This window comes from Meles meles, chromosome 12, assembly GCF_922984935.1.
Source record: "Meles meles chromosome 12, mMelMel3.1 paternal haplotype, whole genome shotgun sequence".
Taxonomy (NCBI): Eukaryota; Metazoa; Chordata; class Mammalia; order Carnivora; family Mustelidae; genus Meles; species Meles meles.
This window is the reverse complement of record NC_060077.1, coordinates 57,479,033-57,493,074: the sequence shown is the minus strand read 5'-3', so window position 1 is coordinate 57,493,074 and position 14,042 is coordinate 57,479,033. Positions and strand designations below refer to the sequence as shown.

Below are 14,042 nucleotides of genomic sequence, written 5' to 3'. Positions count from 1 at the left end.
CCAGACTCCAAGACGATAATTCATCTCATCTATGAGACTACACTTCTTTGCCAGGTTTCCTGAAAGACTTTATACTCACAGATCACCAACTCCCCAGTGGTCCCTCACACCCAGACTCTGGTTCTCACAACCCTATTGAATTGGTTCTTTAAAAGATCACATGATTTTCTTTGTACCAAACCCAAACATTGCATCCTCAATGAAGTCACCCCCATTTTTTGAGGATCTTCTTGGTCTCCCTCCTTACTTACCTTTTCTTGCTTTTGAGCTATTTGCTAAGATCCCGGGCTTGGCCATCTACAGCGTCTTCCCCTATATGCAGCTCTGGAAGGTCTGTTCTATATAAGCAGCACTCCACATAGAATCCCAGTCATCTGCAACGCTTTTGTATTTCATTCCAAATGTCAGCCAGATGCTGGACAAATATATTGTTCTATCCACAAGGAAATCTTTGTATTCTCCATCATTCATCCTCTCCACTGGTCTTTCACCTCATCTACCAAATCACCAGAAAATTGCTCTTGACTTGCCTCTTTTGGTAATAGCGCCACTAATTGTCATTTACAGCAGTGCTCATCAACCTGGAATGAGACTGGACTGTTCCTTCCACTTATGGCTTACATCCTACCACTCATTGAATTCCATTTATTCTTTCTTTGCTGTGATTCCAGCATCAGTCCAATAATTTTGACACTTTTTGGCTACCATTTTAGTTCTAGCCATTCTTACCTTATACCTATACTCTTACAGAATCCTAACTCACCTCTCTATTTTCATCGTACACTCCCTCCCTACTCTCTATTCCTAGGCAAGGACAGAACTAGGATTTGTGCAAAAGTTATAGAAGTTGTGCCTTTCATTAAAAGAAAAGTAATACAAAATTATGAGCAAAAAATTAAGTAGAAGGCTGAATATTTCTTATTAGAAAAGATATACCCCCCAAATTTTCAAAAACAGAAGTCATGAAGATTCAAACCCTTTTCCTCTGACATCTCTTGAGACAATTTTCAGACACATTTACGTATAAATACTTTCTGATTTTTGGCTTTCCCTCCTTACCCAGAATCCTTACAATACCCAGAAATTCCAGGAGTCCCATCCAGTTGAGGGACCCTGGTGTCTAAACTTCATTGGCTGTGTAAGAAATCTGTCTTTGCTCCTGGAGTCGTCTTCCTTGATTCTGGCTTTGATAATGTCAAACTTTGGCCATCTCAGAACAAATTCTAAATTTCTTATAGTAACAGAGTGTGGCTTTTTGAAACTTAAGAGACCTAGATTCAATTCCTGGCTTAGTTCAATTCCCGTACAATTTAGTGTGATCTTTCTGAATCTCCAGTTTTCTAAAGAAGTGGGCTGTTGGGGTATTACATGGAATAATGCATATGAAATAATTAGCATATGATCTGGCCTCTTTCTGCTCTTTCTTCTAATATGCTCAATTATTTCATTTATCACCTTAAGCTGTCACATGGGATTTCTGATACTTTTCTCAGTGCATGCTCCTGTGGTAACTGATTGTTCCAGACTCAAGGATCACAGGTATTGTTTACTAAATATATTAAGGTTGAAGAGTAACTAGAGTGTAAAGAATATAGCTAACACAGTTGTCAGAGTCACTATCACTTGATCTTTTAGTTTTAGCAAAATGTTGACCTAAGCTTCATGGAGTACCCTCCCACCCACCTCCTTCCCTCTACAAATACACAAATACTGAGTAGAACATAACAACTATTTAAATACCTAGACAAGATCAAAAGAAAGAAAATGAAAATTTCAGGCTATGAATTTGATAAGTTGATTGTAAACTCATAACCAGAGTTTATAATAACCCCTTCATGTGATAGGATAACAAAGTAGCAAGGTAGAAAACTGAGTGTAGGTCAAAACAGGTCAGGGTTGCAGTCTGAATGCCCACTTAAATTGGAGATGTGGATTTTGTAACTGGAGAGGAACATGAACTGCAAACAATGTAAATAGCTGGGACTCCAGAAGAGCTACTGCTCTAGAAAAGGAGAATTAGAAACATAGTTACAACTTTGAGAAATAAAATGGCAAGCCTTATAAGTATTAAAATTAAAACCTTCCTGGATGGGTTGCATAGCAGGTAAGTTTCAGCCAAAGAGAAAATCAATAATATGGAACATCAAACTACAGAAATTACTTCTGGAAAGAAAAAGAGAAATGGGGGAAAAAAAGAAGTGAACATGGAAAATAGAATGATAAAGATAGATGTAAAAGGCATTCCAGAAGAGAAAGTAGAATAAGGACAACATTCAAACAGATGAGAGGGGAGAGCTTTTTAGAATTGAGTAGAACATTGAATCCTAAGTACAGAGATATAGACCAGCATTGAACAATGTAAATAAAAATCTTTATCTGTGTACATTATAGTGAAACCACAGCAGACCCAAGAAATTCTTAAATGTCACTATGAAGAAAAAAGAGATTATCTTAAAATGGAAAAACTAAATGAGCACTCCCCTTGTCTTCAAAATAGATGCCAGAAGACTAACTACAAGGGACTAAGGAAAAATAGTCTTGCTTTTTTATATTTTTCAGAGAAACTACTTTTAATTCACAAATCAATCCCCAGCTAACCTGTGCTTCCAGAGTAACAGAGAACGACCTTAGAGACAATGACCAAGGTTACCATTCACAGGCTGTCTGTGGAAGAGCTGAAATGTCCTCCAAGCAGAGGGAACCTGAGCCCTGAAAGAAACAACAGAAAATTTGCAGGATTGCTGAGAAAATCTGAAGAAAAAGTCTTGATTTCATAGTCCATGGATCTTGGTTCTTAGACCTGCTTTGCCAGTCGTTACTCATAGAGTTTGTATCCCTAAGCTTCCGTTTCCTCCTGGGGAAAACAGGAAACAAATAGTATTTATTTCATACATGAAAACCAATGTCACTTGAAATAACCAATGTAAAAAGTCCTGCGTAGTCTAGTACCTAGTATCTGAGGAACATGATAAAATGCAATCTAATTTGAAATTGGGTTCCATGACTCCCTTTACTGGAAAACACTCATTGTCCCAGTCTCTTGAACTAGTTGGAGGACTAAATCAAATATATCTTTATTTTGTCCTCACTTCTCGCTACAAACAACCTTAAATCTCTCTCTCTTTTGTGTGCAAATTGTACTTTGTGGTACATCTTTTGTAGTTTTATCTCGTCTTCTATTGCTGTCATTTGTATATGGGTCTTAGCTTCCTTACAGGAAGTTCTTTTCCTTGAGTACTATGCTGCTTACCTTGTTCATGTCCGTATCACGGAGAGCGTTTTACATAGAGTGCAGTTAATTGCTCATGAAAGCTGCTCAATACACGTTCAATTCAACTGAACTGACATTGTTGAATGAAGACGAATGAATGAATGGACATTTACTAATGTGTTACTTTGTGGGAGAAATTAGCTGGGAGATAAGCTGATTTTTATCATGTGCTGTGTTTTCACATTATTCAGCATTTGGTGTTTCAATTTTAAAAGTGACTGCTAACTAAAAATCTAATCAGGGAAAAAAAAAATATCCCTAAAGAAAAAAGTTACATTGCATTTAATGTTAATTCTTGTTCACTCTTTAAGTACTATTTTGTAAAATATTTTCATCTATTTGGCAGTTTGTGTGAATAGGTAGTGATGTTAACTAAATGGATAGAATTTGTGTATGGTGTTGGGTTTCACAACCCAATAAACTACTTGGGCAAAGAGCCCATGATTAACAGTAGTCATAAGCATATCTAGTTAGTTATTTTCTAACTACTATTTAGTTAGATGTTTCCTAGTGGAGATTTAAATAAGTAGCCATTTTGTTAAAAATGACATGTCATTTCAGTTGATAATTTAGTTTTTCTTGTCTTGATCAAAGGTATTTTCTAACAGGATTAACCAAACTGGACTTCAAAGTATTAAATATAAGACATTAAAGCCTCATGTGTTTGTGATAGATCATTATTAAAGGCCAGTAATGCTCTAAAATTAAGGCCAAAGTGCTACCATTAACTCATAATTATTAAAGCTAGGATGAAGGTTAATTAGCATTTCTGTTGAAAACATATCTTCAGTCTCCTTTTAAATGAGTCCAGAGAATTTTCCCGAGAAACTAGAAAGTCCAAAGATTCACATATATCTGGATCCATGGGGTCAAATGTCAAGGTTTCTTTGCTTTCCTATTTTTTAACTATGCTTCTCTTGTGTGTTAGCTTCTCAGACATATCCTTGTTATCTGTTATGAAATGCTGCCGCCAGCGGCTCTAAGCCTCTCTTCTTAAAACATAGAGTCCAAAAACTGTCTTGCAGCTCCAGACCCCCTTCCCATGAAAGGACTTTGCTCCTCTTTGGATCATATGTCCATCCTTAGATCAGCCACTGAGAACAAAGGGATGAACTCTCATGATCGTCCATGCCTAAGTCATGGCCAGGGTTAGGTAACTGAGAATCTTTGCTCATGATTTCTACCAAAACCATATAGGATGGGGAAGAACAATTGAGCTATGATTTTAGCCCACACCCACAAGCCTTATCTGAAACCTTGCATCCTATGTGGTCCAGAATTCAGAACTTCTCAAATTTGGGACACATGATAGAGTATATATTCTAGTTATTGCATAACACTCATGACAAGGTCTGGGAAAGCATCTCACAAACAAATATATTAGTATTTCTGCCATAAAGGTTATGAATATTCACAGAAAGTAGGAAAAAGAAAGATTGTAGGTATACTCATGTCAATTTTTTTCTGCCAAGTTTCCCCAAATTTGTTGAAAAAAAATCTTTTAATTTATACAACATAAACATTACAGAATTGTAATAAAAGGTTGTGAGTCTATAATTAACATACTTTATTGCATGTGTATTACACCCTACATGCTAAGCATGTATTAAGTTGTAAATTATGATAGAGACAGTATTGGCACTGTTCATATATTTGAACTTGGCACATTTCCTAACATATAGAGTGTGCTCATTAAATACTTCTGTTGAATAGATAAGTGAAGATACCAGTGACCTTATGTACATTACCTCATCATGGAATTGCAACAATTATCCCATGAGATGGAGATTATATTGCCTAATTAGAACTTACTAAATGAACCTTAGTTTTGCTATTTATAAAAATAGAAATAATGATATCTGGCAGGATGAGTGAGACTCAGAGTAAGTAGCAAAAGTGGACAGACCAATTGCAAGTAACTGATTTCATGATAATATCCAAGTCAGTCACTTCATTGCTAAACTATTACTTTATTCCACCGGTGTATACAAATAAAGTTACTTGGTTAGTAGAAGGGATCCCTTAGGAGCTACACTTTTCTACACAGCCTGTAACAATTATCCCTTTAGGTATAGATATACCATTTGGGGGAGATAAAATATGCATTTCATCTAAGCTGCAGAATTTTTAAATTATGTATTTCATGAAGTAACAGGATTAGGAAAAATAATCTTAATGTAGGGCCCTATCTAAACGGACTATTGGATCATTTGCTTTAGTTATTTTGAAAGAGCTCATTCTATTCTATAATATACAATCTTGGTTGGGTACGCAGTGGCTCCCAATCTGACCTCATTTAATACTTGATCTGGTAATGCTGACACCCTGGGGTCTAGTGAGCCTTGCCACTAATAAGTACTATTAACCCATGAATAGAGTCTTACAGTCATGGTTTCTTTTTACTTTTTTAAAATTGGAAAAAAAAAAAAACAAACCTGGAGCACCTTAAATGTATGGCAGAAGTTCAGAGGACTCTAACATTGTACAGTTTATATTTTTATTACTAAAAAATGGAATCGTTTCTTGGTGTAGGGGTAAGTTCTACATGTATATATATGGAAACTTTATGTTGTGCTAACAGCAATCACATCTTACATCCCCAATTAAAATGGGACTTTTCAACTCCAGAAGTTGCCTGCGACAATTTAGCCATCTGTTTAATGAAACAACCACCACTGATTTGGTCATAGATAATTACTACAATAAGAGCTGTGCTGGGGAAAGATCAACTCATCCCAGTTGAGGATGACAGTTAATTACGAAGAGATAATGAGTGAAGGTGGTTCACATTGCCTCATCTCCAGGGTAAGAAGTAGGTAACAAATCTCACTCTAGGTATCGATCATGTGGAGTGTATGATTATACACATCTTTGAGTCATTATTTTTAAGTCTCATAAGATACATACCAAGTAGTGTATTTACTGAGCTATGTTCGACCAAAAGGAGAAGTATCGTTTTTCATAAATTATCTATTGAATTCTATGCATTTGAGATTTTTTTGGTGAAAGTATTCTTAGATTATTATATGGAGGCTTTTGTGTTCTCTGGCCACCCATAATTGATGTGAGAGGGAATTTTCAGCACTTGTCTCTGGTGGAATCCGTGATGAGAGCCCGTAACACGTTCTGCTAATTACCTGCCAGGAAGACCCTAGTGTGGTAATATTAGAATAAGCTCTATGCTGTGAAATGTGATGAAGGAAAGAGTTCTGGCAAAGATGGTTCTCAAAACTCACACTAAACAATAGCTTTAAATTCCTTTATGATAACATGACTTTGATAAGGAGCAAAATTGATTAATTTCCTTCTCACTATCTTGGCTTAAGTACTCCTGAACTGCGAAGTAGATAAAAGCCAAATTATGGAGGAACAATAAACAAAAGGTTCTCATTTTTAGTACCTGAGAGCCAGGCGGAAGCATAATGGAGCCCTCTGTGTAGTGAGGAGCATTGGCAACTCAGTATTGGCTCCTCAATATTAGAACCAAGGGGATTTTTAACAGATTGCCTCACAGGAAAGCAAGAACTCTGCCTGCCTCCTCATTCTCATTTTGGGCATGAGACTCAGCTTTTCTTATGTTTCTTATACAGTCATTTCTTGGCACTCCTGGTTTCTCCAACATGATATTCTTGTGAATTTATATTGCATCCATTTAGAACATGTGACAGAACTGAGCTGAGATACATTTTGTGCTATTAATGAAGAAATGTTTTTAAGTGTCAATAGGAAAATACATTAGGAGAATCTCAGTCCCTTTAAGAGGAGAATTTTTGTGAGCTCCTAATACATTCTTTGCTTAAAAACAAAATAGAATTATATTGTAGTATTTAAGGTCTCTGTAGGGTGTGTAGTATTTAAGGTCTCTAGTTTTGTTTAAGCTTACTGAGACTTTAGTTGCAAACTGAGAATAATTCTTTACTGGAATTATTTCCAATTTATCATCAGACTTAGATATAAATCCAGGTGTTTCCACATACATAGCTGTGTGATCTCAGGCAACTTATATAATCTCTCAGAACTTAAATTTATTTTTCATCTAAAATATGAACATTATAGGTACTTTTCTCAAGGGTTGTTTGGAAATTAGATGATGAATCTAAGCTGCTTGTTTTAATAACCTGGCCATCCCAACATTCAATATGAGTTAGGTATTATTAATATTTATCTAAAAATTAAATTAGGATGGTACTGGTTTTTTACTTAGAGGTACATATTTCATTATATACTTAAGATTTAGTAAATTCTTTGAAAAATACGTGTCTGTTTCTTCAGCTGTAATATAAATTTATTCATTCTGCCTTTCTTTCCAATGAGCATGTATTCATTGTAATACATACATGGAAAGGGTTAGCTTTGGTCTGCTTATTGTTTAATTGAGTGCCACAAGCTGTGTATGTAAGGATTTTTTTTCTATAGTATTTTATATTAATGACAAATTATGTAAAAGCACTAAGTATGAAACAGAATTTAGAGAGTAGAAGGATTGAGAATTGGAAGACATGAACCTTGGGTTCTATGTCTAGTCAGTTTGTCCTTTGGTAAATCACTTAAATTCTTTGGGTTTCAGTTTCTTTAAACTTTAGTGGAGAAACTTATATTGAATGATTTCTGTGGCTGTTCATAGTTATCAAGTTATAATTCTACCATAAACTCAAAACAACTCTATTTTCAAAATTATACTGTTTAACTACTGGCAATGGTCTGTCATATATCTTTGCTTCTACTTATTTTCTCCATTTAATAGGAAAGGGGACATGATTGCTTTATCTTGAAGTTGATTTTTTTCCAAATTTTTTTTTTCAAATATTTTATTTATTTGACAGAGAGAAATCACAACTAGGCAGAGAAGCAGGCAGAGAGAGAGCAGGAAGCAGGCTCCCTGTGGAGCAGAGAGCCCGATGCGGGGCTCGAACCCAGGACCCTGAGATCATGACCTGAGCTGAAGGCAGAGGCTTTAACCCACTGAGCCACCCAGGCGCCCCTTTTTTTTCCAAAATATTGAAATATCAGGTTATCCAGTGACCTTAAAAGTGATCTAGCCCCACTCAGCCAGGAAATTATTCTAGTTTCTTAGAAGACCAATTTCCTATATCTGGAAAAGGCACAAAGGCACAACTCTCCCCGTCATTTTCTTTGAAAAGGAAATCATATCAATTATCATGCCTCACAACTTTTACTGTTCTAGTGAAAGTTGTTTCCCATTTTGTTTTTTAAAAATTTTTTAGAAAATTTGAAAGAAAATGCTGATTTTAATTACAGGGATATTTTACCTTTTGTTCTCCAGTTCAACAGACTGTTATGACACATTTAAGAAGGTGTGTGTTCATTACTTAAATCAGCTTAATAAAGTTCCATAGCTTTACATATTCCTAATTTTGAATGAAGATACCTGATGAAGAAAAATAAAGATAATGAAGAACAGAAATACATCTCTGATTTTCATGTGACAATCAGTAACTGGATCAAGAAAAGAGAGGTTGCTGATGTTTTATTTAGATTGTGTTAATTCAGTACCTAGAACCAGATGAAAGGTCTAATAACGTAGTTTATAATAATGTGAATTGTCACTTCTATTTGAATGTTAGCTATAATCAAATAATTTTTCTTTTTTCATAATAGAAAGTTCTTACTCTCATTCTTTCTATAACACCTTTGTCTCCAAACATAATTTGCTTGAGAAAAACACTGTCTGCCTAATTCCCACATGGTTTAGATTATCATTATGAGCCTAGCTATGGCCAAAGCTTTGCCTTTTAATGAGACGCTGATTTTGTGGCTTAATATATTTTTGGTTCTGAGCAAGAATATCTTATCCATACTCAGGGAAGTACAGAAGGAAATGAGGAAGCCATATGAATTTCGAAACTGTATTTACACCTTTAGGGCAATTTTTTAAAAATTTTTAATTATTTATCGGATTTTATCCTCCTCTCTGTTCCCAGCACACACGTCTGGCTTTCTGTTTTCCTTCTCAAAATGCTGCTGCTGCATTTATGTGCCCCTTCAGGGGCCTCTCTCTTTTCTTTCTGTTGCAAAAATAGCATTTCCAGTTATCTTAATGCTTTATTGTCAAGGTTGTCTAGACATCAGCCCAGGTGTCTCATGGGGTTAGCATTGGAGACAGTACCCTATACCTTTCCTACCTTTTGTCTTCAGCGGTTACTTTGGAAGTGCAAGCATGAGGAGGTGGGCTGAGGCAGCTACAGAAATTGCTTCCTAGTTCAAGCAAGGTCAGAACCTGGTCTCTTTATATACTATACAAATTCCACCGAGGAGTGTCTGTGAAAGCTCTCTCCGAAGTTAGCTGTTTTTCAGTATTGAGATATAAACCCTATGGTTCAACTTGCCAAAGCACATTTTACAGGCTAGAGTTAGCAAAAGGGAATCAAGTGCCATAAAGGTGCTCCTATTCACTGAAAAAAATTAGAAGAATGTCTCTATTAGGTTAGAGGCTTCTAATAAATGGCATCCATACATATGTGAGATTGAGGCTTTGAAAACTCTAAGGTGCATGTCACTATATAGGCTAGCTTCCCAAAAGAACATTTTTTATTTTGTAATTTCATATTTTGCTATCTTATCTGGCTTAATTGTCATGTTATTTCTTATCTATCATTTGCTTATCTTCATTAAAAAACTGTTCGATATCATTAAGCATTTCATCTTTCAGTTAGATGATTTTGCATGTAATTATGGGAAAAGAAAATGGAAAACTTTTCTGATTATCACAAATGATATGGAGAGTTGCCAACAATTTGAAGTTAATTATGAGCTTAGTTGGGGGGTTAATTTCTATGTGAGCTACATAGAAAATGGATTTCCAACATGTATCTATTAAGTTAATAACATTAATTCTTGTTTTATAAATAAAACATGTAGGTACACACATACAGCCCACATCAAAACATCAAACTTTTATTATATTGAAATTGTTCCAGGACTGACTTTTTAGTTTGTATCTAAAGTATTTTTAAAGGATTTTCATCCTACCAACTGGGTCCCAACTTTGACTATAAATATTCACATTTCATATTAAAATTGTTTGACATGGTCTGAGTGTCTGTCAGTTTTTCCAACTATGTTTCAGCCTTGTCACTTGATTTTGTTTTGTTGTGCATTGTCACGTGTTACGAAAGAATTAAAGCACTTCTTTTATTTGCAAAACCCAGCCAGCATTTTGTCACTGCCTAGTCAAACTCCAGCTTAATGGCCCAGACTAACTGTAACAGCGGAGCTGTGGGAATGAGTGATGGCTCTGTGTAGCAGCTCTAGCTTTAACCTCTAACTAGCCTTCATTCCTCATCTTTGCAATTTCCATTTCCTCCTTTTATTGAAATAAGTTCGTTGAAATAAATGGATACTCCTGCATATCCTGTGAGCTCTTCTGAGAGTAGCATCGGTCTATTAATAATTTTTCATGTTTCCCTCTCTCTCTCTTTTTCTCTCTCTTTTTTTTTTTAGTCTCGACCTATTCCTTCCCACCTTACTTCAGCAGTTGCAGAGAGTATCTTGGCCTCCGCCTGTGAGAGTGAGAGCAGAAATGCCGCCAAGAGGATGCGTCTGGATAGACAACAGGTACTGAGGAGCCTTGGGAACTGGCATTTACCCATGACCGCAAAGAAAGACGGTTCATGGAGTCTGATTTATGTAGAAGGGGAAAGACTCTTGAATGGATTTGGAAGTACACCAAGATATAGCTTTTTGTGTCTTTATGATAGAAATTTGAACTTGAAAATGCAATTTCCTGAGATGAGTAGGCATCTGTCAAATTTTCTGTGGTGAACAATGGCCAACTGTAAAGTTAAGGAGTCAGAATTTTGTTTAGTATCCAATCGGCGGGCCAATTGCTTATTTAAATAAGTGGTTCTAACTGATGGTTGACAATAGTTTTGTAAACTTACCTGGTTGTTTGTGATAGGGACGTGATCGTGTTCATTCTGAATGAAAGCAAACCTCTCTTTAATTGCCTCTTGCCTGCTGCTAACTGGCAGTGGATTTTTCTGTTAATGGTGAAAAAGCACAGATTTTAGAAGCCTAGAAAGCAATAAAATGGCTTCCTCATTAATGAACTATTTACTATATACCCATTAAGTATCATCCTTCTCTGTCTCTTTTCTAAGGATGTACCCCCATGTGGTGTGGACATGTGCATTTTTTGTGTCTTATGGGCTTATGTTTCCCTTAGGTTTCCCTTGGTTTATTCTGCGCCCGTCTGTTGCCCCTTCTCAGGTCTGGAATGGCTTTCTCTGTTTTCTTTATCTCTCTGACCTCCTTAATTGCCCATAATTAATTACTAAATTGTAATAAATAAAATTAAATGCTACACATATGAGTATGCTGTGTTCTGACTTTGAAGTTACTTTTACAACAAGTGATACAACAAGTGCTTCATATCTTTTAAAGTTTGGGACGAGAAGACTAAATTGTTAGTCTAATTTTGTTTTTCCTGTGAGCCAATGAGCTTCAAAGAAAAAGAGAAAAAACGTTTTTCTGTTCCAGGACTAAGATATGCAGAAATGTTTCAGAATGGTGCTTATTATGAATATGGCATGTGCTAATAATTCTAGACCGTGCAAAAGATGAAGGCTTTAATTTTTTCAAATGTAGTACTCACCTCAGAGAAAATGTATATTTTGAGTTTGTTAATCATTCTTGGCCAACAGTATTTATTCACATACACATGCCCTCAGTGAGACTTTTATCATTATTGTAGGTCTAGAAGGTATCTTGCTTGAAACAAGTTAGACCTCTCTATACAATACCGTGTAGCAGAGTGATTAAAATGGCACATTCTGGAGTTAAAGACATCTGGTTTTGAGTCTCAGTGCTACCCTTACTAGTCGTGTGCCCTTCGGACAGCTGTTCCATTCTCTGTGCCTTGGTTTCTTCATGAGCAAGCCGACAGTTAACAGTTCTCATCCTATAGGGTTGTTGTGAGAATGACAGATTTATGTTAATTACTTAGCCAGGCATGTAGTCAGCATCCATAATTTCAGCCTAGAAAAGAAGATTCTAACTGATATTCTTTCTGTCAGTGCTTTGGCAGCAGTAAAACTAGAAAGAAGCACTAATAGGAATATCTTAGAGATAGGAGCTTTGAAGTCAGACTAAGTATATCTGAGAAAAGATCATAATTCTAGGAACTGGAATGGTAGAATTCTGGGGCTGAAGGGGTGATTCTTGGTGTTGTCTTGCCATATATTCTACCTAGTCTATAGTCTAGAATGGTATCAGTCATATAAACAGTTATTATGAAAATTAAAGGACTGATTCACATTATGTCCTACCTATGATATCACTCTACAGTATCCCCCAAAGCTGGGTATCCACCAATATTTGGTCCAATTTTTTTTTTTTTTTTACTTAAACCACTATTGGTCTTATCTATAAAATGGAGGTTATAAATATTAAATTCATAGAATTATTTTGACAATTTAATAAAACAAAGCATATGAAAGCATAGTTTATTTGATTAACTTATGTATTGCCAGAGCTCTTCTGTAATCACCATTTGCTTGAATCCCTAAAGTTGTAGGAAAATCCCATCTCTAGAGCTGAAGATCTCCATTTACTAACACATGTAGTCTGTTATCAGAGAGCTGTGATCATTTTGACAGTCCTTAAAGTGAGATCAAATTTGCTTCCTAGAGCTTCCACCCATTGAAGAAAAACTGCTAGGAATCATGAGGAGAGTGACTTCTTACTGCCCAGGAAGTAGGTACTGGAAAGGGTGGGCACCAACTGCCTGTTTCCCTTTTTCTCTCCTCCCCTGAAGAGTGGTCATTTATGGCAAGGCTCCATCACATGAGAATGGGGGATGTCCAATATCTCCTCCACGTAAGAATGTTCTTTCCAGGCCTTAAAAGTGAGTTCAGTGAGTTTGGGATTTATGGGAGATGTGGAAGAAATGATTTAAAAAATACAATCTATGATTTATTGGAAACCTAATAGGCCCTTTGTAGACTTTTTTTTTTTTTTTTCATTTAGTAATTTCAACAACCCCATGAGAAGCAGGTATTCTTATTCTCATGTACCTATAAGGAACTTGAGGTTCAGGGAAGGGATTATTTGTACAGGATCACCCAGCTGCATGAGCAAATCACACTATAAGTTTATATTATATGAGGCTGACACTTGAGATCGCTATACAATCTTATAACTTTTACTGAGGGAAAACCCATGTCCTGGAAGAAACTCTTAGAACACATATCCTTTGTGCCTCTGTTCACAGTGTTTTTCACAGGGCACTTTTCTTTCAGAAAATAATCTGTTTTTATCACAAAGATATGTGCATTCTTTCATAACTGGTAAACCAGCCTTCCCCAGTAAGCAAGTCATCCCAAGCAGGACATTTTTGTCTCAATATCAGCTTGAAAAACTGCCTCACTTCATCTGGGAAATGAGTTATGCACTGCCAACGCTGGTTTAGTGTTTGTTTAGTATTTTAAAATAAATAATATATATTACACATAGATATACACATACACATAGACATAAAAATATCTAAATTATTTCTACCTAACATGAATTCTGTCGATGTCATTTGGCGAAGGCTTCTTCTACCACATGATTTTGCACTTCCAACCCAAGCATGCAGATGGGAGAGCCCTCTCCCAATTAGATCTAAACCCTCTTGACCCAAGTAGGGATAGCAAGGACTCTTGTGGGTGTTGGCAATGAGATAATTCTTTCCCGCGCCCAGCGCCCATTCTTAACCCAACTCACAATTTGTCGAATCTGCTGGTGACTCAGAGATTCTTCATCAGGCCCC

At 36.1% G+C, this 14,042-nt stretch overlaps 1 protein-coding gene across 6 annotated transcripts in view; it reads left to right on the top strand.

Annotated features, from left to right (window-relative positions):
• NOL4 (nucleolar protein 4) overlaps positions 1-14,042 on the top strand; it is a 407,732-nt gene that overhangs the window by 300,840 nt on the left and 92,850 nt on the right. For all 6 annotated transcript variants that reach the window (XM_046025545.1, XM_046025543.1, XM_046025549.1 and 3 more), the window contains one exon: positions 10,733-10,846. In XM_046025545.1, coding sequence (XP_045881501.1) covers positions 10,733-10,846 — 114 coding nt within the window. The remainder of the gene's footprint in view (positions 1-10,732; positions 10,847-14,042) is intronic.